The sequence below is a fragment of the Phocoena sinus genome, chromosome 3, assembly GCF_008692025.1.
Source record: "Phocoena sinus isolate mPhoSin1 chromosome 3, mPhoSin1.pri, whole genome shotgun sequence".
In the NCBI taxonomy this organism is placed as follows: Eukaryota; Metazoa; Chordata; class Mammalia; order Artiodactyla; family Phocoenidae; genus Phocoena; species Phocoena sinus.
Window position 1 is genome coordinate 4,607,857 of NC_045765.1, and position 23,682 is coordinate 4,631,538.

Genomic DNA, 23,682 nt, shown 5'->3' on the forward strand with positions numbered 1-23,682 from the left:
TGCCGGGCCTTCCTTTCTGGCTTCCAGGAAGAACTGAGCCAGTTGTGCAGAAAGCCCAGGGCCAGGCCGTGCCAGCATTCTGGAGCCACCTAAATCACCAGGCCTGACAGGCAGCAGCGGGCGAGGACCTCGAGTCCCTCTTCTCGTTGTTGCCGTGGGCACCTGCCCTGAGGGCTCCCGGTGGCCTGTCACCCACCTGTCGGACGGGGACGAGGCTCCGGGGCCAGGCTGTCCAGGGCTCTCCACTCCAACACCCAGGAATTTGGAAACGGGCCGTGCATGGGGCCTGGGCGTGTTTTCCACATGCTGTTGGCTTTGGGGGGAGGCCCAGAGAGGGGCCTGCAGCGGGGGGGCGCAGGAAGGGCTGTGGGCAGCAGGGCCCAGTCCCGCCCCCCATGGGCTCCCGCCCGCCAAGAGAACAGGCCGAGGCCCACAGACCCCTGCCCGACGCCTGCTCCCTCCTCCGGGGCCCAGCTGGCGCCGTCGGGCCGTCAGGCACAGACCCAGATGCCTTATCTCCTGCCGCTTCCTCACTCCTCTAGCATCTGCCCTGAGGCCCTCACCAGCGCTGGCCTGTCACCCAGCACTCCTCGGACAGGGCTGCACCCCAGAGAACAACGGAGCAGGGGAAACTCACACAGACATACACAGAATTTATTATTTTTAGACGAATTTCAACCTGCCTGAAGTTCCAGGAGGCGGCAGGGCTCACACCTTGGGCTCTGCAAACACCTTCCAGCCCTCCAGCTGGCCCATCTTGACCAGGGCGGCCGTCATGCCCATGTACGCACAGGCGGCAGCTCCAATCCTGTAGCTGTGGGCTGTGAGAGCGGGGAGGCTGGCGTCAGGCACGCACGCGGGCGGCTCACTCATGCCCACCCGGGGCGCCGGCAGTGACCGCGAGAGGACAGCCCCCACTTCAAGCTCGGGTGGCCGGGATGAGCCCCCAGGCCCCGTGCCTTTGAAGACGGGCGTGGAAACTGAGGCAGGGAGGAGGGAGGAGGGAGGCAGCAGTCCAGGCTGCTGGGTCCGGGGGCGGGAGGGGACGGATGGCGTGTTGGTCGGCCTCAGCTAGTGTCCTGGCTGAGCCTGCCCTGCGGTCCGGGAAGCGGAGAACACAAGACGCCTGTGGCCTGAGAGCGGCCGCAGGAAGGGGGTCTGCCTGCTGGGCGCGGGGCTCACACCCCCATCGCAGGCTCAGGGGCGCTGGTCAAACCCAGACCCCAGCCAAGGTCTCGAAGTGAAGGTCAGGAGGGCGCGGGCCTTCTTCCTCAGCATCCTCCCTCTCTGCCCTGCTGGAACCGTCCACGGAGCACTCCCGGCCTGCTGGGCCCTAGGCCCAGCGGTTTATCTGAGTGTGGCCTCTGCCTGCCGCGCACCCCCGCCCCGCCCAGGCGAGAAGAGCCGTCTGCTTCCTAGTCCAGGCGGCTCCACTGTGCAAGGCTGGCCCGGGGCCCGGCCCGCCTCCCACTAGGGAGGCATCCGCTCCTGCTTCCCGGGTGCCCTCGGGCCACCTCATCCCCCCCGGAGCCTCAGTTCCTGCATCTGTAAAGTGGGGTGGTGAGAGCGGCTCCCCTGCAGGGCCCTGGGTGCTGGGAGAGGGGCTGCAGCTCCAAGGCCAGCCCCACCTGCTCCGTGCGTGCGTGGGGGCCGGCGGGGGAGACAGGCGGCGACCTCGTGTTCTCTGACAAGACGCAGCAGACAGAGGAGAGACGCGGCAGACAGGAGAGAGATACGAAGCGAGGGCGGGCGGGGGCCAGGATCACACACCCTGGATCGTACGTGGGGGGTTGGAACAGCGAGAGGGACCGCCATGCTGACATCTGGGGGAAGGGTGTTCAGGCAGAGGGCACAGCGCATGCCGAGGCCCTGGGGCAGGACCGTGCCTGGTGTGCAGGGGGCACAGCAAGGAGGCCACGGGGCTGGAGCAGAGCGAGCGAGGCGGCGAGGGCAGGGAGGGGGCGGGAACAGTCCACGCGCGGGGCCTCGGGGGCCATGCCAAGTGTCACAGGCAGCCCCAGGAGGGCGGGAGGGTGTGGCGAGGTGGGCGCGGGTAGCTGCCTGAGCAGCAACAGCTGAAACCACTGCTACGCTAGCTGGCGGCCAAGGTTCAACGGTGCTGGGAGCTCTCAGGGCAACGGCCGGCTCTGCAGCTGGATGCACGTTCTTCCTGCCCGCTGCCCCCACCGGGCCCAGGCCCAGGAGACAAGAGAGGGAGGAGGGGTGGCAGAGGTCAGGGGCGCGGGCTCACTCACTGCGTGCTCCCAGGGCCAAGCCTCCGGCGCAGCCTCCGAGGAAGTAGTTGAGAGGGTCGTCAGGCTTCTCGCGGACCTGGGCGCTGATGCAGGAGGTGAGGCCGAATATGGCACCGATGGCAGCTGTAGGAGCGGAGGGGAGGGACGGGCCCTGAGTCTGAGTCAGGGGCCCAGACCAGCGCCGGGAGGGCCCGCGAAGGAGAAGCCCACGCGCCGGGCGGTCTCGCTCGCTCACCTGCGGTAAACGTGTACCGTCCTGTCCTCGCCACTCCCTCCAGGAAGGAGGCCGGGGTCTGGAGCGCCACGCTGTAGGCGGAGGCGATGAGGCCTGTGGGAAGAAAGGGCGGGGAGGTGAGTCAGACCCGGGCCCTGGCTGGGGGCAGGCCCCTCCCCATCACACGGTGACCGCTCCCTTCACCCTCACAGCAGCCACCAAGGAGGCTCCTGGCGCCACTGCTTGGCCCAGGAGGGGCTGTTTCAGTCCCACAGTCGATGAGCTGGGGCCCAAACCCAGCTCCGAGGCCTGGGCTCTCACCCGCCCCCTCCAGCCCCCAGGCCTCCCCCTACCAAGGCCTACAGAGTGCCACCTGCGTCCCCCTGCCCTTGCTGGCCCCCCGCAGGGCACCAGCCCAGCACACGGCCTCCGCAAGGATGGGCTTGGGCCTTGGCGGCTGCGCTGGCACTCTGGCCCCGCTCCCCACTCCCATGACAGGCTGCATCCACCCGCAGGGCCCAGGGTTCCTTAGCAGAGGCTCGGAGGCTCGCTCCGGGGCCACCAAGGCCTCTTCCTCGCCACCGCTGGGCCCGTCCCTCGCCCCTGGCTGGCTCAGCCTCGCCACTCTCATCAGCTCTTACATCTCTGCCGCCGCCCCGGCTGCCCTGCCCCTGACGTTGGCTTTTACGTGTGAGGGGTCCTGGTGGGGGCCAGGCCTGGAGCCAAGTGCCAGGTGGGCGGCCAGGCCTGAGGTCCTAGCCTGGGGCATCCTGAGGGAACGCTGACCTGGGCCGTGTGTGGGTCTGGGGTAAGACTGGGGCAGCCTCGGGCAGCCTCCCCAGCCAGACCCTCTTCAGTGGACATTAGACCGAAGGCAAGCTGGCTGGCTCCAACACGGGGCTCCCCACCCTCCAGCTGACCCTGCTCGGGGCGGACAATGCACCCCTCCTCTCCCGACAGACCACCAGGGTGAGCAGGCCACCCCAGACAAAACACAACTGCCACCTGCCAGGCAGCAAGGGCACCCACCACCCCATTCACCCTCCTTGGGGCCCAGTGGGCTCAGTCCCCTCTGATCCGTCGCTTCGTGGGCAGGGCGGGGGGTGTCCTCAGACAGGCAGAGCGACTTGCCTGATGCCACCCAGCAGAGCCGCCTGGAAGCCAGAAGGGTCTAACCCAAAGGCCAAGCGCCACCTTCACCGATGCCCCAGGGACGTGGGCCCCGCCAGGTCCCCAAGCCTGCAGCTTCTGGAGACCTCACAGCTTGCGTGCAGCCCTCACGTGACCTTCCTGGCTGAGCAGTGTTCCCCCCCCCAGCCCTGGCTGGGGTTCAGCTCACAAGAGCTGTGGGGAACTTTTCACACTGCACAGCGGGGGTGACCTTGAGAGCAACCCCGAGGGCCAAGAGGGCCACCCCACTTCCCAGACAGGGAAACTGAGCCCCAGGGACGACAGGAAAAGAGCACACACACAGAAGGCTCCCTCACGCAAGGCGCCCACCTGGGGACTCCCCAGATCGAATCCCTCCTGATCCCACGATGAACCCTAGGGTCCCTGCTCCCCTCAGAGCGGCTGAAGGCTGGGAAGGGGGGAGGGGACCAGAGTCTGGGGTTCCCCCAAGCCTGCACGGCCCGCCCTGGCCCAACAAACCCCCTTCTTCAGTCATTCTCTCACACGTCCCCACCCCCAAACCCCACCTTGTAAAGAGGCTGAATCAGAGGGGGCTCCCCATCCTGCCTGGGACCTGGGGAGGCATGATCTCCAGAGCTGGGCCAGGAAGCAGGAGTTAGGACCCTCTGCCGAAGAACCACTGACAAGATTCAGTGACGGTCCCCAAACCCAGTCAGGCAGTGAGTCCTGGCGGGGGAACCTGATTGGCCCCACCCCCAGTTGCCTGCGGTCCTGCCTGAGGGACGCCCAGTTCACAGGCCACGTGGGACACAGAGTGCCCCACAATCCCAAGACCCCTCAGAAGTCCTTTACCTGGGAGCGGACGACCTGGGAGGTGCCGGACTATCCCAGGGTCAAGGACTGGCCCCCTCCCCCCAGCAGTCCTTCAGTAGGTGATGTGCCAGCCCGCGTCCCCGGGAGCCCACCTAACTCCTCAGACGCCGCAGCCACCCTCCCCAGCACTCGAGAGTCTCTACCGACTCGGCCCTTCCCCAGGCTCCCGTCACCCGCTCAAAAGGCCCTCCCCAGGCCCTCCGCCTGCCCCTAGCCTCCTGAAGTGACCGTCTTGACACAGTGCACGTCCATTCACTCACAATCTGTAACTGTGGGCCCACGTACATTCATCCACTCATTTATTGTGTACCTTCCCTCACTCATTCATTCATCCTAGTTACCGTGGGCCTTCCTCCTCTCATGCATTCACAGTCATTCATTCACTCACGAAGTCACTTATTCGTTCATTCCTAGTTACTGCCCTGTCTTCCTTCCTTCTTTCCCTCACTCATTTGTTCCTCCAGTTATTGCGTTCCCACAGGGTGCTGGGCTGGGCTAGAGCCTGGGTCCCTGCCCTACAGGGGCTCACCATCCCAGGGAAGCCAAGTGTGGAACGAGTTCCCTGGGTGGAGGGCTGAGGGGCGGCAGGGATGGAAGGAGCGTGAGGAAGGAGCGTGAGGAAGGAGGTGAGGGAGGATCCAGGAGCACGTTTAATCAGGTCCTGAGTGTTGAGTGGAGTTGGTCAGTGAGAAAATGCGGGCAGACAGAGTGAGTGACACACGCACACAGCGACGCCCTCGAAGACCCCTGGGTCCCCTGTAGGGCTCCTGGAAGCCAGCGACCACCCCCAAAACTGAGTCTCTCCACGACCACCCGACATAGCGCCTCTGTCAAAGGTTTCCATCCGCACCCCCTCAAACACCCTCCAACAAGCCCCCCTCCAGGCTCTGTTCAAGCAGACGCCACAAAACCCATCCCCTGGGGCTCCCCCTTCAGCCTTCCTGAAGACTCTTCAGGAGGACCCTGGAGGCGCATTCCTTGCCCCAGTCACCCCCAGGAGCAGACCGGGATTTGCAGCCCGGCTCCCAAAGACACCGGGGCAGTTCATCCACCTCTCTAACCTTCAGTTTCCACCTCTGAGAAATGAAAATGGTAACGGTGCTTCTTATTAAATATGCAGAAAATGGTAGCGTTGACTAGGTCCTAATGCAAAGCCTCCCAGTGCAGACTCAAATTCTGCCAGGCCCTGTTGCAGGAGCTGGAGATACAGAGGTGGCCCCCAAACCCATCATACCTATGTCTCAGACTGAGATTGGGAAGGAGACTAGAAGAGGCTAGACTCCAGGGTCTCCCCTGCAGAGGACTGCCAGGGCTGTGCATCCCCTCAGATTCCCCCAAGGCTACCCTTATGGTAGCTGCTGACTCACTTCACGTATCATCTCCACAGCGCCCCTAAGACCCCTCTGATGGCCCCCAATAAAAGTTTCAGATGTCTCTGACCACCCAGTTCTCCTGGATCCTACAAAGACCTCATCCCACTCCAGAACCTTCTCAAACTTCTGCCTTCAGACACCTCAATAATAACCCACGATCCTCCCAAACTATCTCAAAGACACCCGTTGGAAAGTTTCAGAACCCTCCAGCTTCTCTGACACCGATAATGGCCCCGTCCCACTCCACCGCTTCCCACTCCATCACTTTCCCAGAGCCTGGTGAGCGTTTCAACAATAACCTCAAAATGCCAGCACCCAGGGATTTTGACGACTCCAGTGGCCAGCTTGTCACATGTATCACGACCTTCCAGGGCCCTCCAACCCTGCCACACCCATCCCCCCACAACGTCTATCTCACACCAGCGGCCCCCATGGCCGGCTCAGACACCCCGACGATGGTCACGTACCACTCCGCGAGATTCCCAGCCCCCATGGGACCCCCCGGACTGCTCCCAGTGACCCTATGACCTCTCTGCGCCCTGTGAGTTAGTCCGACACCCCCACAAAGTCTATCTTGTACGAGAGGCCCCGAGCGTCCCAAGGCCGCCCCAGACACCCCGACGATGACCACTGCCACCCCGCGGGATCCGCAGCCCCTCCAGGACGCCCTCGGACAGCCCCCAGTGACCCCACGGCCTCCCTGCGCCCTCCGCCCTGGGGACCCGACCGGCGCTCACCAGTGGCACCACCGATACTGGTGGTGGCGTAGGTCTTGTGGTGGCACTCGGTACCTTCGGGGATGTCCCAGTACTGGTGAAGAAGCGTCTTAGCCATGACGGAACACCCCGGGCCCCGCACCGCAAGACGCCCCGGCTCCCAGCGCCCAAGGGCGGACGCCGCTGACTCTCGCGAGACTTGCTGGGCGGCGCGCTCCGCCTCTCTTGCGGGCGGGACGGCAACAAGCGAGCAACTTTATTGAGCGCCGCGGAGGTGGACACGGGTCGCGCTCAAGCGCTTGGAATCGGGACTGGCGTAAAGGAAGAGCGCGTGCAGCCCTGGCCGATTTCTGGAGGGGGAAACTGAGGCCGACCAGGATCAGTGAAGGCAGATGTCGCTAGTTCAGCTCAGAAGGTCCTGGGTCAGGAGTGGTTTGACTCCCGGAGGTGGGGCCTAACTAGGGGCGGGACTATCAAAGGTACTAGGCCTATCCGCAGGCACAGAGGAGACCGCGGGGCCGTGCTCCACTTGATAGGAGAGAGACGTCATTATGGGGCGGGACGTGGCGGGATGTGGCCACTCCCAGTGCCCGAATCTGTGGGGAGGCTCGGTTACGCCCAGTGGCCAGTCTTAAGCCAGAGTCTGAACAGCGTGCGACTATTTGGGGGCGTGGTCAGATTCAGGGGCTTAACGAGAAAGTGTCCAATCCCAGTGCTCGGATTCTTAGCACGGTGTGGTCTGTGCCCAGTTTGTGGCTAGTCCAAACCCCTGGGCGGGATGAAGAATGCTCTAGGCTTGGGGCGTGGCCAGAGCCCAAACATAACCTGAAGGCGTGTGGGCCTGACCAACCCGGCGTTAGCTTCTAAGTTGGGGGGGGGGGGGGTTGTTCTGTCTCGAGGGAATGACCAATCCTGCTGCCAGAGCCCGAACTGGGGCGCCACCAGAGGACAAGGCCAACCTGGGGGCGTGGTTTGTTAAGACCTTGGCCAATCTTGGAGTTAGGCCCGGCTCAGGGGTGGAGTTTCGAGTTGCCGGAACCAGCGAGGGTGTTCGGGTTTGAGGAGGGCGAGACCCAGCCCTGGAGGCGGAGCCTAGCAGTGATCGCGGCCAATCACGCCGAAGCCCTGAACGGACCGCTGGGGGCGTGGCCCCGTGGGCGCGGCCAGGACCGGTTCCGGGCCGCCCGTGGGCGTGGCTGGGCCTGGACCGCGGCGGGGCCATGTCAGCGCCGCCGCCCCTGCAGATCCGCGAGGCGAACGCACACCTGGCTGCGGTACACCGGCGCGCGGCGGAGCTGGAGGCGCGGCTGGATGCGGCCGAGCGCACGGTGCGCACCCAGGCCGAGCGCCTGGCCCGCCACGACCAGCAGCTGCGCGCCGCCCTAGACGAGCTGGGCCGCGCCAAGGACCGGTGAGGCTCGGGGCCGGCCACATGGACTTCTCGGAGGAGGTGGGCGGAGGCACAGCCGAGACTGGAAAGGAGGACCGGCAGGGGAAATCGTGTGCATTCACGTGGAGCCGGACTACTGGTGGGATTGGAAAAACAAACACCAAAATACTTGACTTAGTTTTCACTATGTAAAGTTGAGAGATGTCATACAAGTGTGGGTATCTAACTAGGCAAAATCGGCTGGTCCTGAGTGGTGCAGGGACCACCAGCCACCTGATGTAGGTACTGGAGCCATGGCAGGTTCTTGAGGAGGGGAGGATGGGATGATACCAGCAGTTTTGAAGAGTCCCTCTAGCTGAGGGTTGAAAGGGATGAGACAAGTGCCCAGGGAGGAAGGTGGTGCTGAGGACCGGGTGGGAAAAAATTCAGAGCTGGTTGGATTCATTACTTCATCTTTACTGAGCATCTACTATGGGCCAGGCACTGTGCTGGGTATTAGGGCACATCAGTAAGACCTATGCAGCCCTGACCTCAAGCAGACACATTGTTAGGCAGTTCCAATATGGGGTGATTGGGTGTGTGTGATGGAGGGCCACATGGCTCTGAGGGAGCCCGGAGGGAAGGCTTCCTGGAGGGGGAGCCATCTAAGCTGAACAACAAAATAGGAAAAGATGTAGGGGACAAGGGAACTGCAGGAAGAGCTACGGGGATGGATGAGGGAGTGTGTTAGTCTGCTGAGGTTGCTGTTAAAGAATACCACAGACTGGGTGGCTTAAACAACAGCAAATCATTTCTCACAGTTCTGCAGGCTGGGAAATCCAAGATCAAGGTACTGACAGATTCAGTTCCTTGTGAGGGTCCTCTTCCTGGCTTGCAGATGGTCATCTTCTCACTGTGTCCTCACGTGGCACAGAGAGAGAGCAAGCTCTCTGGTGTGTCTCTTACAAGGAAACCCTCATGACCTCATCTAAACTTACCTCTCAAGGCCCCATCTCCAAGTACTATCACATTGTGGCATAGGAATTCAATATATGAATTCGGGGAGGGAGGGACACAGACATTCAGTCCGTAATAGGGGGACTTTATCCTGACAGGGATGGAGGTCGGGAGCAGGGGAAGAGAACCTCTGGCTCCCCTGTGCCATAACTGCCCCGTGTTGCCTTCCTGCCAGTGAGATTGCCGCTCTCCAGGAGCAGCTGCTGACCTCCGAGGCTACTGTCCAGAGTCTGCAGGCTGCCGTGTGCCAGAGGGACAAGCTCATCAGGCAGCTGCAGCCCCGGGCTGAACTGCTGCAGGACATCTGCCGCCGCCGGCCACCCCTGGCTGGGCTGATGGCCACCCTGGCTGAGGCTGAGCGCCTGGGGCCCTTGCCGGCCAGTGTCCCCAGTCACCCACTCCCTGGTGGGCCCAGTTCACACCTTGCCAACAGTACTGGGGAGGAAGAGGACAGGGACCACCTCCAGCCTGCTGTGTTTGGGACCACTGTGTGAGTCCCAGAGTAGATTCCAGAATGGAGAAAGAGGACCCCTACGGGGACTTTTTCCACTGCTGTGGGTGTCCTTGGGGGTCACCAGTACCCCAGAGAGGACCCTGCGGCAGAGCCATAATCCTGTCCAAACGTCAGAACCTGCTAAAGAGTTATAGGTTTCAAATGGGCGGCCTACAGGAACAAATGCAGATGTTGAACCCAGAGAGAAGTTTTTGTTTTTTTAAAAACAAAACTTTGAATCAGTCAATCACCCTTGTTGGGAGAACTGGCAGTGCTGACACAAAAATCTGGATTTCTAGCTTCGGACTGGGCTGTGCCTGCCTGGATCTGAGTCCAGGGCACCCTCTTCAGTGAGTGTGTGTTTCAGGCTCCACATGTCTCTTAGGGCCAGATGTCTGGCCCCTGAAGCATCTGAGTTTGAGACCTCTCTTTTTCTGGTGGAGGTGGATGATTTGAGTTTCTCTCCCTTTTCCCCTTGCCCTGATTTTTGTTCGTCCCGAAGCATTCCCCACCCTAAAGCTTTTTCTTATTCTCATCTCAGTTCAGAATTGTGAGCCTCAACCCTCAGGCCATTTTGCATTGGTTATATGAAGACAAAAGTTTTAATCCTAGATTTTTTCCCCCAAACTCTATCCTTCCCTCAACGCAGGGAAGAGTGTGTGCGTGTGTGATGTGCTGAGATGTCTGCAGCCAGGCTTTGCTGCCCAGGCAAACTTGGGCACCCCATAAGCTTTTCTTGATAGCGTCCTGCCTCAGGGTCTTGACACTGGCTGTTCCCTCCGCCTAGAATGCTCTTCCCCCAGCTGTCACATGACTAGCTCCTTGTCACTCAGGTCTTTGCTCAAACGTCACTTCCTCCCAGAGGCCTTCCCTGACCACCTTATTGGAAGTCATTCTTCTCCACTCCACCCCCACTGCCTCATTTTATTTTCTTTATGTAACTTCTTACCATCAGAGTGGAAGCTCCATGAGGGCAGGGTTTTTGTTCTCTGTTTGTCACCAGTGGCAGGCACACCCTGGGACCCCGGTAGGAACAGGATGGGTCTATGGGCCCTGAAGAGAGCCAGGGACCCCAGCACATCCCATGAGGCACCCCGGCCAGTGTAGCTTTTGTAGCAGCAGCTGGCTCCTTTTTATATTCCTTAGAGAATCTATTTTTTCACTCCTTATTTCTATGCTGCCCTTCTTGGCCCAAGATATTCAGGGTGTTTTTTTTTTTTTTTTTTAAATCAAAACAGGGAACCCTGTGCCCTTCTCTGCCCAGCCCAAGTGCCTGGCCTGGTACCATGGTAGCTTTTTACCGCCTCCTGACTCAGGGAATGGTCATACCAGGAACCATGGCGGGGCACAGCCCCTTTCAGCCCGGAAGGCTCAGCGTCCACCCTCAGCCCTCAGGATGGGGCCGCCTGGCGTCTCACAGTGACCCCTCAGTGTGGCAACAATGGCCCGGTTTTCTCCTTTGGACGAACAGGGGTTGGAGGGTGCTGTTTGTACGAGGCGAAGGCAGGCTGGCGCCTGTCGGAGCTCAAGAATAAACCAAATGATTTCATGGCATTGGTCCTTCCTCCTTTCTTCCTGGTGGGGGAACTGGAGGGGGGCTGCTGTGCTGCTCCTGGTCCAGGGTGGGGCCCCGCTGGGTGGGGAGACACAAGTTACAGCCCCGGGAGCTTGTGCCAGGCACTCCACACACACGGTTGTGTCTCATCTCCTCAGACAACTATGCACACAGGCATCACCCCATTCTACAGCTGTGCAAAGCAAGGCTCAAGAGAGGTAAAGTGAAAAGGGCCTCTGGGTCGGAAGGGCCCTGGCCACTTCCAATTTTTTATTGTTGAAATTCTGATTCTCTTAAAAATGTGGAGATGCCCAAACAGAGCTACAACAGTTGTGGTTACATTCTACATGTTTCTATATATATATAGAAAATCCGACATTTGTAACCCTCATAGAAATACACAATGGAGTATTTCTTTGCCTATGTAAAGAATTTTGGACTGCAGCAAGCCACAAGAATTTCTGCAGCAGAGTGCCACTGCGGTTTCTCATAAAACTGATGGTGTTGCAATCAGCTGTAGCTTGAATCGCAGGACCGGGTGGCTCGTGATCCACGGCTTGGCTTCTGACTGTGGCAGCAACTTTCGACAATACCACTGTGCTGTGTGCCACTGCAAGCTTTGAAAAGCTTCTGATGATCTCTGGGTCTCTGCGGGTGGTGGCGTCCCCAAACGGGGGCCCACGTTTTTAGTCCTGGGAAATCCATTATCATTTTCAATCCTGACTGTTGGTGTAACGCTCTCGGTTGGCAAGATGTCCAAAGTCTCGACAGAAGGCATTCAGTAATGGCGGCCTTGGTTCCTCTTGGATCACGGATGTCAGGGGTCAGGGTCGCTTCTCCGGCCGGTACCGAAGCCCCTGGCTCAGCAGCTTGTCATGAATGAGCCAGCCCACCAAGTGATGTTTGAGACCTGGAAACCAACCACCAGGTGACCCATATTGACTGGCCCTAAGTAACTACCAGGAATTGCTTTGTCCAAGTCAACGTTGATGTCTGTAGGACCCAGCTGTGAGCACCACCTGCTGGACAGGGGCCTGGGTCACCTCGAGTCCTTTAAAATTGGATCCCTCAGCAGCTTTGGCTGCGGCCCTGTGAAAAGGGGCTGGTGGCTGGTGAAGCCCAGAGAGGGGAGGGGACCTGCTCCAGGTCACACAGGAATTGGGCCTTGCCTCCCTCCATCCAGGACACTGGTCCCCACAGGGCTGTGGCCCACCCTTCCTCCTTGTGGTTAGGAAGTGACCCCCTCCCCCCCACCACCACCTGGGCCTGGCTTTATCCCAGGACCTGGGCACTGCAGGGAGTAAGCGAGCAGGACAGCAGGTGGACAGCGGCGGCAGCAACAGCACTGCCCTGTGCCTCTTGGCCCGCCATATGCCCCCACAGGGCCATGAGGCTCTGGTGCCTAGAGAGTTACAGCTGGGGCCCCTCCCAGTCTCCAGGGTACTGTCCCTTAGCAACAGCCCGGCCTGGCAGGACACACTGCCAACGCTGGGCGGAGCAGGCAGAAGGCAGGCGGAGCGGCTACCCGGACTCCAGGACAGACGAAGGCCAGGTGAGTGAGCGGGGGCACCCGGCCTGTAGCCTGGTTGCCGAGCGAGCGGGAGCCCCTCCAGATCTCTCTCCCATCCAGCAGACCAGGGAGCCCTGAGCCATCATGGATGCTGTGGACGCCACCATGGAGAAGCTCCGGGCCCAGTGCCTGTCCCGAGGGGCCTCGGGCATCCAGGGTCTGGCCAGGTGAGCTGTCCCCTCACACCTCCCCAACCCCCCGGATCACTTTCCAACCACGCCCCCTGCCCCCCAGGTTTTTCCGCCGCATGGACCGGGACAGGAGCCGGTCCCTGGACGCAGGGGAGCTCCAGCGGGGCCTGGCCGAGCTGGGGCTGGTGCTGGACACAGCCGAGGCGCAGGGCGTGTGCAGGCGCTGGGACCGTGACGGCAGTGGGACGCTGGACCTGGAGGAGTTCCTGCGGGCACTGCGGGTGAGGCCGGGCGCTCGACCGCGCGCGAGTCCCTCCACCCTGTCGTCCAGGGGTGCCCAGTCCTTGTGGGCTTATCCACATCGGTGTGGGGACTCGGGGGACCTCCCGAGCTCCACCCCCACCCCAGTCACCACCTCCCCCCAGCCCCCCATGTCCCAGGTCCGGGAGGCAGTCATCACAGCCGCGTTCGCCAAGCTGGACCGCAGCGGGGACGGCGTGGTGACTGTGGATGACCTCCGGGGGGTGTACAGCGGCCGCGCCCACCCCAGGGTGCGGAGCGGGGAGTGGACGGAGGAGGAGGTGCTCCGCCGCTTCCTGGACAACTTTGACTCGTCCGAGAAGGACGGGCAGGTGGGTGCGCGGGTACCCCACTCCCTCTGCCCACGCCGGCGGTCCCCCCTGACAGCCCATCTGCCCCCAGGTCACGCTGGCCGAGTTCCAGGACTACTACAGTGGCGTGAGTGCCTCTGTGGACACGGATGAGGAGTTTGTGGCCATGATGACCAGCGCCTGGCGGCTGTGAGCGGTGCACACCCACTCGGCCGGCACCATGCAGCGTAGGGCCCCACCCGGCACCCCTGGGCCAGGGCCCCTCTCACCTGGGCTTTGAGCTGAGCAGCCCCGGGGTGGGGGATGGAGGGGATTGTGGGAAGATTGAGGCCGCAGAACCGGCTGGACCAGGTCTCCAGGGACACGGCTTGGCCACCAGGTGTCAGTGGGACAAAGGTTCCAACGATGGGTCACTGGTTCAGGAGCCCAGGGAGTGAGACCCTCCATGCCCACGCCATGCCGACCCCAGGTCTCCTCCTGGCTCTGCTCAAGTGAACCCTGTCAGCACCCTCACCCCTCCCTCGTGACTCCCCCAGGAAGCCAGGCAGCGCCCGGGTGGGGAAGCAAACTGCTCTTCTGTGAAGCAAGGCTCTGCACGGAGCGGTCAGTCTTGGAAGGCAGCCGAGCTTGGTCACCTGCCCAGGTGTGGAGTGCGGGGCAGGCCAGGCTGCTGAGGAACCGTTCCTGGCCAGGTTGCCTGGCTTCCTGAGGCCCCTGGGGCACGCGGGAGACCAGAGTTTTAGTTAAAAGTTTTAATGTAGTTCCCAAATACATTTCATATGACAATCTTACATAAATGTTCCAAAACACATGGGCGTTATCTGGTTTTACTTGTCACTAGTTGGCTAAGGCTTAAAGCAGAGAAGTGTGACCGGATCTGCTGGGAGGGCCTTTGGTGTCGTCCCGTGGCTCAGGCGCGGACGCGGATGCGGGCTGCACAGGCCACCCTGAGGTGTGGGCGGCACAGCTCAGACAGGCCTCCCCCTCACCCTGTGAGGGCCCTGTGCACAGAGGCCTCCTCTGCGGGCCCCGCCAGGCGGGCGGCACCCAGCTGGCTCTTGGCCACGCTACGGGGTGGGGCGGGCAGAGGGCGCCGCTCCTGTGTGTGCTGTGAGCATGGGTTCTGCCCGTTGTCTGGAACCGGTCCGCTCGCTGCCCCCTCCTTGAAGGCCCTGCCAGGGTCCCCCTCTGCCTCTCACAGAGGCCCCCAGCCCTCAACGGTCTTGGGGGCAGAGATGTCCAGGGCTGGGCAAGGAAGGAACGGCCAACAGCAGGAAGCAGGTTTGCACCTGGGTGCCTGATGACGGGTGACCCATGTTATGGGAACAGACAGGAGGATGGGGGGGGAGCCCTCCCACGCCCTCCCACGCCCAGTGACCCTTTTCTAGATAGGCTCTCCAGGCCCAGGGCCCAACCCCTCCGCACCCCACGACTTGGCCTAGAGGAACCCCAGGTGGGGAGCACCCCCAGCACGGGGGCCGCGGCCACAGGGGGGACGAGGACGCAGCCCACGACAGAGCCGTGCCTGCTCGACACACAGGAGAGAAGCGCCTCGATTTAGGAAACCAAACACAAAGCCTTGCGGGGGAAAGAAAAGGTCTAAAAATAAACCCCCCGAATCAGAACGTGGGAGCTGGGAGGTAAAGACAGTAGTAACAGAAGGTCCAGCAGGCCCAGCGTGACACTGTGTGGACAGACCCGGTGCCCGGGCAGGCGGAGGTGGGGAGAGCTGGCGACACGACGAGGGTGGGGTGAGGAAACGAGGGGTCCCAGTCCCAGTGAGAAGCGTGACAAGTCTTAATGTGCCATCTCAATTCAAGGTGGGGAGGGAAGAAATGTTCTTTTTCGTTTCGCTCATCAATATGATGAGGTTCGTGTCCCAAACCACATTCAGGCAGTTCCCGAGTCTGCTTCTGAACGGGACGTGCGGATCCAGACTGTGGCCACCCAGCGGGGAGTGTGGTTCCCGAGCCCCGCGCCTCGACGCTGCCGGAGGGAGGGGCGGGCGGGCGGGCAGACAGACGGACAAAGCAGCAGGCTCGTGGGCAGCCGGCTCCCGGCGCTATGTGCTCCCGGCCGTCTGCCCGTCCCCTTCGTCGCCAGCGCCTGTGGGGAGCGGTGGCCTGGCCGTCAGGTATCTGCCCTGGACACAGCCCCACCCCTCGGGTCAGCCCCGGGACCCCCGGCTCACCGCCTCCGGTGGCCCCCGACGGGGCCAGGACGTCGTCGTCGTCGCTGTCGTCCTCGTTGGACGGGGCCGCCCCGGGCTCGGGGGCCGGCGTCCTGGCCTCCTGCTCCTGCTCCACGTGGCTGCGCAGGGCCAGGATGCGGTGGTGCAGGGCCGCGTACAGCTGGCCCGTGTCCTTGGAGCTGGCCTGGCGGAGGCAGAGGGGAGGGCCAGGTTACAAGGCCTCACGGGGAGACCCCTCCTCAGGTGACGTGGCCGCAGCCCCTGCCGTAATGGGATGTCCCAGCTCCCGGGCTGGACTGGGGAGGAGCCTGACCTCTCTCCTCGACAAACCCGGGGACAGCAGACCGAAGCTCCCCCAGGCCCAGGGCCTGTCCTCCCGAGGGGTCCACAGAGCCTGGGCCGGGCCAGCCTTCGGTGAGCCATCCCGACCCTGGAGGCCTCCTACTCTCCCCGGCCAGGCCCTCAGTGCAGGGCTCTGAGTGCTAGGCATGGGGCTGCCCTGCCCTCGTCCGGGGGCTGTTTGGACAGTTTTGTTCCCCGAGAGGCCGGGGGCAGCCCAGCCCGTCCCTGGGGCTGCTCACCGAGATCAGGAAGACCTTCACACCCTGGTCCTCCGTGTCCATGGCTGTGATGCGGATGCTCTTCTCACTGGCCTTGTCCATCTGCATCTGGGCCCACAGCTTGGTGTTGAGGATCAGCCGCAGGCTGCCCTGGGTCCGCATCACTGCAACCAACGAGGCCATCAGCTCTGCCCCCCACCCCTCGACGAAGCCGCTACGAGAACAGACACAATCTGCAGGAAAGCCAACACCCCCAGGGTGAAATCCCACAATCCCCCCAAGGTCCACGAAAGCCTCCTGTCTGCTGAGCGGCAGCCCTGGCAACCCCCCACCCCTGGCGGCACATCCAGTGGGTGGAGCTGGTGCCAGGGTGGCGGCTCCCCTGGGGAAGGGGCTGGACAGGCAGCAGCAGGAGGTGGAGGTGGGTCTGCACACTGGGGACAAGCCACACGAAGTCTACGCCCCCTGACTGTCGCCACCCACAGGCCGAGGCGCAGCTCCTGCCCCACGAAAAGGAGCTAACTGCTTAGAGGAAGGGTCGGGGCTGACCGCTGCTCAGAGCCTCCATCAGGAGGGAGACAAAGGTAGACTGAGGGCAGCACACAGTGGAGAAGAACAGGGGACAGGCCTCCCCTCTCTGGAAATGTGTGTGAGACCACGAGTTCCACCCACAGTGGGGTCCAAGGCCAATGTCGTCCTGCTCAATTTGTCCGAGCCTACCCACCCTGCCCGAGCCCCAACCCCATGGACACAGGTGAGCCCTGGCCTTCCTGCCAGCCCGGCCCTCCCTACTGGAAAACCTGGAGCAGATTATAGGCGGTCACCCCAGTCTGGGTGACCCTCACCCCCGCCAGCCCTCTGGGCCCGGCCTCACAGCCCGACCCGCCCCCCAAGGTGGACTTGGAGGGAAGGAAGGTCAATGCCAAGGATCAAAGGCTGCGTGGGGTGAAAGGAGACGACAGCCGGGAAGGATCTCAACAAGGGAGGGGACAGTGCAGTTACAACGAGGCTGGTCACAGGCTGATGACCCAGGGGCAGAGCCACGAGCTGCGGGGGCTCAAAATCCTGCGCCCTCTCTGTCCAGATACACTTGCACGTTTCCATTAGGGAAAATGAAAAAGAACAGTGCCTGAACAGAAGCCCAAGTGCATAAAAACAGTGCCGAAAAGACACAGCATGAGCTACGCCTGGGCCAGAAATGGATGTTTCTGTAAAGGCCGCAGGACAATTTTAACTGGGGAGGATTAAAAAAACAAAACAAAACAAACAAAAAAATGAACACACACGTTTCACATATATACAAACACGCCCGCACACACATCTGTTCTGTAACAAGCGTACTTCTGGGAATAAGATTCACGTGTAGATGGCCCCAGTAGCATTACTTACAAGTCAAAAACAATTAGGAACAACCTACATGTCCATCGGCAGGGAAATGGCTGAATACACTCACGGCCGACGGAATGTTAATCCATACAGAGGCTTTTCACAAACAGTCATATTTTAGGGAAAATTTAACAACACAGGAACACGCCCACAAAACGGCAAGTGAAAAGAGCAAGAGACAAAGTCACCCCACTTCCTTAACAAAGATCCACAGAACAGGAATGGACCGCCAAAACATTCTTGGCAGACAGAGATTTCCCTCTTTTTATGAAGAGATTTTCGTTGATGTTTGATTTCTTTGTTTACTCACCACGAAACAACTGACACTTTATAAGAAAATACGTTTGAAAATGGCTAAATCCTTTCATCCACTTTCACGATCAGGAAGAGGAACATCACAGAAGGGCTGGCGGCTGGAGCCTCTGGGCCAGGCCGGGTCCCGCAGGCTGAGGGCCGGCTGTGGGTGCAGATAGGGAGTCCCGCCCCGCCGCGCCCCAGGCTCCTCCAGAGAAACCTGGCCGAAGCTCACCTAGTCGGGACTGCAACGTCCCATCGTCAGTCGATGCCATGTCGTTGAGTCTGAGCAGCCCCCGGCCTCTCTCCACCCACGACTGCGAGGTCTTGTCAAAGACAAACAGCTTACACTGGATCTGGAACACAAGGTGGCCCTCTGGGTGAGCAGGGACCCTGGCCAGCAGACAGACCCCGGGAGCCTGCAGGGAACCCGCGATGAACCAGCAGGGTCAACGAACTATGGTCTGGGGGACACGTCTGGCCCTTGGCCACTTTTCTGTCCTGCCCTCGAACTAGAATGGATTTTACATCTTGAGAGGAGTATTAAAAAAAAATAATCATTAAGGAAATGCACATCAAAACCACAATGAGATACCCCTTCACACCCACTAGGATGGTAATAACCAAAAGGACAGATGACAACAGGTATTGGAGGATGTGGAGAAATCAGAACCCTCACACCTTGCTAATGGGGACGGAAAATGGGGCAGCCACAGTGGAAAACTGTTCTCCAACACATTAAACGTGGAGTTATCATATGGCCCAGAAATTCCACTCCTAGGTATCTACCCACGAGAAGCGAAGCACGTGTTCACATAGAAACTATTATGTGAAGGTTCACAGAGCATCCTTCTTAATACCTCAGAAGTGGAAACAAACCAAGCGCCCACCAGCAAGTGACTGGATAAACAAATGTGGGCTATCAATACAGTGGACTGTTATTCAGCCTTGAAGAGGAGTGAAGCGCCGACACATGGTCCACCAGGGATGAACCTCGAAAATGTGGACACAAAAGGCCACATGTTGTACGATCCCATTCACGTGAAATGTCCACAACAGGCAAATCCACGGAAACAGAAAGTGGGGTTGCCTGGGGCTGCAGGAAGGGGGATGGGCAGTGACTGCTCATGGGCACAAGGCTTCTTTTTGGGGGGGCAAAAATGTTCTAAATTAGTGAATACAGTAAAAACCACTGTACTGTATGCTTTAAAAGGGTGAATTTCATAGTATGTGCACTGTACCTCAATAAAGCTGTTGTACAAAAAAACTGCAAGAGACCACACGTGGCCCTTTACAGAAAGAGCTTGCAGATCTCTGTAAGTCAGTATCTCTCAAGATGGAGAGAGAAGAAAAACTGAGTGGGGGAAAAAGTACCACTAAAACCCCCACATTAAAAACCCCCCAAAGCCACATATACGTGGTTTATAGACACACACACAGGTATGTGCGAAAGGACGAAGGGCAGATGGAGCCCCACCACACTGGACGTGCTGCCCCAGGAGGGGAGGGAGATGGGACGGGGCACGGGTGCCATAAAGTCTGGTCTAAGAAAAGAACACAGCACCACCGGGACAAAATAATCACAGCTGTTGACTCTGGGTGGCAAGAGATGTTTGTTACACATCTTTGTAGTTCCCTGAATTATCGAGACTGTCTCAGAACAGACCGTTTTGCTCTAAAACAGAGCAGTACAAGAAGTCCGCTAGCCGCACCAACAGGTCCCCGAGGCCGGGCGCGCCTCACCTGCAGCACGTTGCTCTCGGCCTCCTCCCCGGTGATCACCTCCACCTTCTCCAGCAAGCACTTCCGCGCCGTCGCCTTGGTGTAGGCGGCCGCCGACTCGGCCAGCGACTCTGCAATGTTATTAGCTAAACGACATTGACTATTGATTTGGTCAGGGGGAGGGTGTACCTCACAGGACACCCAAAGGGTGGCTCTGGCCTCAAGGGGGCCAGCGCCTCGGGCCCACAGCGGACCCTGGCAACGCACCACGTAACTCTGCCTCGGAGTCTGCAGGGTGGCCACCGGGAGCGGCCAGTGCAGCTGCGGACTCCCACTCTCCCACTCAGGCGAGGACGGCAGACAGCGAGAGACCTCCGAGGGTGCTGAGAAGTGTCTGCCGCCTCAGGGCGAGGAGGAGGGCGACAACCACCTCAACCCCATCCTGGTCACCAGGCAGGGCCCCGGGCCTCGCCCCCCTCCTGCTCACTGGACCCCAGCACGCACGGCTGTGGGCTGTGCCCGAGGGTGGTTCACAGCGTCCCCGCCCCTCCCTGCCTCCCGGACGCCCCCAGGAGAGGGCAGGACCGAGGCCTACCTTTCTCGGGGGTGGCCTCCTGGGACGAGGACTCGGACCCGGACTCGGCCACTGTGTTTTCTCTGTTGGCATCCGGGCTGACCTCGTTTAACTTGGGCGGGCTCTGCGGGGAGCGAAGGCGCACAGGAGGAGGGGGCGTGGGGGGGTGGTCCCGGGGGCCGACCGCTGCAGGACAGGGAACCCCTCTGCCAGGAGGCAGCTCCTGGCGCCCCCCGCCCAGCAGAGGACCCCCCTCTGCCGACGCTGGCCTCCCTCCCGCACTCTGGGGACCCGCCCAGCCCCAGCCCATGCCCACTCAGCGCCTGCCGAGCAGCATCAGAGACAGGCGGTCCTCAGTCCTCACAGGCCCGCCCAGACGCGCACGCGAGCCGCCTCTGGAGCCTCTGTGGCGTCACCTGGAGGCGTGTGCCACCAGCCGACCTTGGGCCACCTGGTCCCCCTGGCCCGTGAAGCAGTTCTTTGCCTACTTCATCGTAATCGAAAAAGGACAGTACTGACGCTCAAGAAAAGAAGCAGGTGGCTCCTTAGTGAAACAAACACTGAGACCAAGACGGCAGGAGTCAGGCGGGCCCCAAACAGCGCCTGAGCTGCCCTCACAGTGGACACAGCGGGGCTGTGTGTCACGCTTGGGAAAGAAAAGGAAGAAAGAGAAGGAGGCGGGTGACAACCCTAGAAGCCCATCCCGGGCTGGCTGGGCTCTCTGGGACCAGGACGTGGCCCGCGGTCAGCCACGTGCCTCGGCCGTGGTGTGTCAGGAGTGCAGGGGACACTGGAGACCCTGCGGGGTTGCCCCCTCGCCCCCCACTCTGTGCTGCAGCCTCACGGTGGCGATGGGGCTGCCCTCCCTTGGCTTCAGAGGTGGCACAGGGTGGTCCCGGCCCACATGGCTAAGGAATCTGGCCTGACGGCTGTCACCGCACCTGCCCTTAGCTGGGAGGAAGCGCGGCCCATGACTCAAGGGAATCCCTTCTCAGGACGAGGAAGGACAGGATGCGCGACACTGGCTCCTACAGAGCCTCCCTAGGCCACCTGCGCCGCCCCCCGTTTAAGCTGAGTCTGAGCTGGGTCTTCTTTCTCTTACTTGGAAAAGAAAGCATTCTAATTTCACAGGACTCAAGGCAGCAGCCACACCCGACGTGTCCCAGTGACCTGCGGGACGCTCCGAGAGCCTTCCGGGCCCCGGGAAGGACAGTCCCCACGGGGGTCACTCACCAACACGCGCTCACTCATGTTCTGGCCAAATATGAATTTGCTGCTGGCGGCGTCGGCACTGTTGGCTGAGCTCTCTAAACTGAAGAGGAGACACGCTGTGAGCGCAGGGTGGCACAGGGCCAGGCGGTGTGCACGCCCACATGCGCGGCGCACACACACGGTCGGAGCGGAAAGCATGGTCGAGGCCCCGCTCCGCCTCGGACTGGGCTGGCGTGCCAGGGACAGGTACCCGCAGGCCTCCATGCCAGGCCTCTCCAGGCGGCAAACACAGACCCTTGGCTCGCACCGCCTGGCACCAACTGCACACGGGCGCCGTGTGACACACCAGATGCCCGTCTTCCCCAACCCCCAGGAGGTGGGCAGCACCGCACAGAGGCTGAGCGCAGGGGTGTTCCGTCCACTCCCAGCAGACAAACCCGGCTGTCTCTTGCCAGTGGGCTGCCCCCGGGAGGCACTGCAGCTCTCTGGGTCCCTCCCCAGGCCTGCACCAAGGAGGTGATGCCTCCTATGGGGTGGCCGGCAGGTGACACGGGATGACCTTCGGGGAGCGCTCAGCAAACGGCAGCTGCCCTGGCGGTCACACTTCATCCGGTTTAAGACATCACAGGCTGCACGTGCCTCCCAATTTGGGAAACACTCAGGTGCAAAAAATGCGTCTTAAAATATCTGCTGCACTCTGCTAACCGGAGGCCAGGCAGCCAAGCAGCGAGGTCACTGTTCCCATCGGGCCTCTCCGAGGTGGGAGCCCGCACGGCGCCTGCTCTGCTGGCCCATCTCCCAGGCAGGGACGAGCCTTCCTTCTCAAACACCCCGGCAGCCAGGCTGTTGGCAAGTGCCACCACCAGTAGCGCCAACGGCGAGCCCAGGTCCAGGGCAGGGAGCACCTGGTGACAGGAGACAGCCGAGCTGTCACTGGCCCACCGGGTTCTGTTCTGGGCACGAGGCCCGGGTGACAGAGGTCACTCCCGGGGCTGGGCTGAACAAGCCCACGGGACTGGGGTCCTGCCTCAGATGTCTGCTGAAGCCCGCCATCCCAGCCCCTCCACATCTGTGTCCAGAGCAGAAAAGAGGGAGGGGCTGCAGGGTGACTGGGATTCTGGCTGCACGTGCCCTTGCCCTCCCGAGGAAGGACTGGGCTGGCTCCTGGTGCAGGAGGGTCCAGGCTTCTCTGGGCCCTGAGGCAGGTACCGTGGGTGACCACGGGCCCGAGGCGGAGGCTCTCCCCGTACAAGGCTGGGCACCAGGCCCGAGGCGCAGACCTGGAGCTGATGTACTGAAGGAAGTAGTTGGTGGCGGCTGGCGCTTCTGAACTGGGGTGTCCGGCGTTCTCCATGTCCACTACTTCAGCGTTCTCATTTATTAACTGGGAAACAGAGAGGAAACACTGCTCAGAGAACGGCACGTCCTGGCCTCTGCAGCTCAGCCTGCCTCCACGGGCCCTACGCTGACACGCGGCATGGCTCCGTCTACATGTGTGTACCCTGGGGTGTGGTAAGGGTTAAGATACAAAAACAGTCCATAAGGCACTAGGGAGCCTTTTCTACCTTGTTTTAAAAAAGCACACTCAGGCTGGCACCTTGTTGGCATTTTTATCAATGCTTCTGCACCGAGGAATCACAGGTCGCTTACAAATCTTACATTTTAAGGGGTTCATTATAAACAAAACAGAAGCATCATTTCTCAAGGCTGCTTCTACGCCAACTGCCATGCTAGCCTGGTTAAATACATCCTCCGATGAAACTCTCCCGGGAACGCTGAGAAGTGGGTGTTAGCGACCTTGCTCTGAGTGAGGAAGCAGAGGCTCAGAGGGGTTAAGAAACCACAGCTTTGAGTCGCCCCCCCCCCCCCATTGAGAAGCTGGGATGCAACCATGAGACGCCCGGATCCCCACGAGACATCGCCCCCACCCCAATCTCAAGGCAGCGAGGAACAGATTCGACCTGATGGCTCAGGCCAGGCCCCCGGTCCCCAGCATGGGTGGATCTCCAGGTCCTCCCTGCTTTTGCCTCCTGCTCCCGGGAGGGCGCAGCTGCCAAGGGACTCATCATTTTGCCTAAAGCTGTGCAACATCAACACCTATTCTTGTGTCTCTTGGGGTATCTGTGCTTCTACTGGACAGTGGGCACCAAAGGAGGAAGCTGACGGCATGGCTTGACATCTCCTCCACACCCGAGAGACTCTTGTTTTCTCGTTTCAGGGCTTCTCACCTTTTGCATTACTGACCCCAGGCGCGGGTGGTTCCCTGAGCGGGGACGGGGGCTTCCTGGGCACTGTGGGGTGTTGGTCAGCATCTCTGGCCTCCACCTACTTAGTATCAGTGGCACCTACCCCCCAGCTGTGGCAATGACAAATGTCCCCAGACACTGACACTGCCCCTCAAGCCTCTAGGAGCTTCTTGCCAGATGAGCTGCTGG

At 60.9% G+C, this 23,682-nt stretch overlaps 4 protein-coding genes across 22 annotated transcripts in view; 2 read left to right on the forward strand and 2 right to left on the reverse strand.

The window, feature by feature from the left end:
* Positions 1-634: 634 nt before the first annotated feature.
* On the reverse strand, positions 635-6,962 carry NDUFA11 (NADH:ubiquinone oxidoreductase subunit A11). The gene is made up of 4 exons (XM_032625041.1): positions 6,584-6,962; positions 2,491-2,583; positions 2,256-2,378; positions 635-821 (listed from the first exon to the last, which is right to left on the reverse strand). Exons 1-4 carry the CDS (start codon positions 6,678-6,680, stop codon positions 709-711), a joined length of 426 nt encoding a protein of 141 aa, XP_032480932.1. The 5' UTR covers positions 6,681-6,962; the 3' UTR covers positions 635-708.
* A 768-nt stretch (positions 6,963-7,730) lies between these two features.
* VMAC (vimentin type intermediate filament associated coiled-coil protein) lies at positions 7,731-10,985 on the forward strand. Its single transcript, XM_032625078.1, has 2 exons — positions 7,731-7,973; positions 9,124-10,985. The coding sequence occupies exons 1-2, from the start codon at positions 7,783-7,785 to the stop codon at positions 9,440-9,442; spliced, it is 510 nt and encodes a 169-aa protein (XP_032480969.1). The 5' UTR covers positions 7,731-7,782; the 3' UTR covers positions 9,443-10,985.
* A 242-nt stretch (positions 10,986-11,227) lies between these two features.
* Positions 11,228-14,117, forward strand: CAPS (calcyphosine). 5 transcript variants are annotated; one of them, XM_032625029.1, is made up of 5 exons: positions 11,238-12,733; positions 12,801-12,978; positions 13,123-13,329; positions 13,400-13,535; positions 13,845-14,117. In XM_032625029.1, the coding sequence occupies exons 1-4, from the start codon at positions 12,651-12,653 to the stop codon at positions 13,499-13,501; spliced, it is 570 nt and encodes a 189-aa protein (XP_032480920.1). In that variant the 5' UTR covers positions 11,238-12,650; the 3' UTR covers positions 13,502-13,535; positions 13,845-14,117. The 5 variants fall into 5 exon arrangements, with proteins under 5 accessions (XP_032480921.1, XP_032480920.1, XP_032480918.1 ...); XM_032625027.1 differs by having other exon boundaries at positions 11,239-12,548; positions 12,627-12,733; positions 13,400-14,117; XM_032625028.1 differs by having other exon boundaries at positions 11,239-12,548; positions 12,630-12,733; positions 13,400-14,117.
* The window catches only part of RANBP3 (RAN binding protein 3), a 54,459-nt gene continuing 44,822 nt past the window's right edge, over positions 14,046-23,682 (reverse strand). For 10 of the 15 annotated variants that reach the window (XM_032625018.1, XM_032625013.1, XM_032625023.1 and 7 more), the window contains 8 exons: positions 22,528-22,631; positions 21,269-21,347; positions 20,057-20,159; positions 19,483-19,607; positions 17,975-18,095; positions 16,081-16,223; positions 15,500-15,683; positions 14,046-15,414 (listed from right to left, as the gene is read on the reverse strand). In XM_032625018.1, coding sequence (XP_032480909.1) covers positions 15,371-15,414; positions 15,500-15,683; positions 16,081-16,223; positions 17,975-18,095; positions 19,483-19,607; positions 20,057-20,159; positions 21,269-21,347; positions 22,528-22,631 — 903 coding nt within the window. In that variant the 3' untranslated portion in view covers positions 14,046-15,370. The remainder of the gene's footprint in view (positions 15,415-15,499; positions 15,684-16,080; positions 16,224-17,974; positions 18,096-19,482; positions 19,608-20,056; positions 20,160-21,268; positions 21,348-22,527; positions 22,632-23,682) is intronic. The other 5 variants (XM_032625019.1, XM_032625021.1, XM_032625014.1 and 2 more) reach the window with 1 other exon arrangement.

Bases quoted from the DNA above. Each gene is read 5' to 3' on its own strand.
- NDUFA11 (XM_032625041.1), bottom strand. From the start codon at position 6,680: ATGGCTAAGACGCTTCTTCACCAGTACTGGGACATCCCCGAAGGTACC. The intron at 2,584-6,583 runs GTGAGCGCCGGT...TTCTTCCCACAG, and splicing joins CAGTATCGGTGGTGCCACTG to GCCTCATCGCCTCCGCCTAC. The intron at 2,379-2,490 runs GTGAGCGAGCGA...CCGCTCCTACAG, and splicing joins ACGGTACACGTTTACCGCAG to CTGCCATCGGTGCCATATTC.
- VMAC (XM_032625078.1), top strand. From the start codon at position 7,783: ATGTCAGCGCCGCCGCCCCTGCAGATCCGCGAGGCGAACGCACACCTG. The intron at 7,974-9,123 runs GTGAGGCTCGGG...CCTTCCTGCCAG, and splicing joins CTGGGCCGCGCCAAGGACCG to TGAGATTGCCGCTCTCCAGG.
- CAPS (XM_032625029.1), top strand. From the start codon at position 12,651: ATGGATGCTGTGGACGCCACCATGGAGAAGCTCCGGGCCCAGTGCCTG. The intron at 12,979-13,122 runs GTGAGGCCGGGC...ACCTCCCCCCAG, and splicing joins AGTTCCTGCGGGCACTGCGG to CCCCCCATGTCCCAGGTCCG. The intron at 13,330-13,399 runs GTGGGTGCGCGG...ATCTGCCCCCAG, and splicing joins CGTCCGAGAAGGACGGGCAG to GTCACGCTGGCCGAGTTCCA.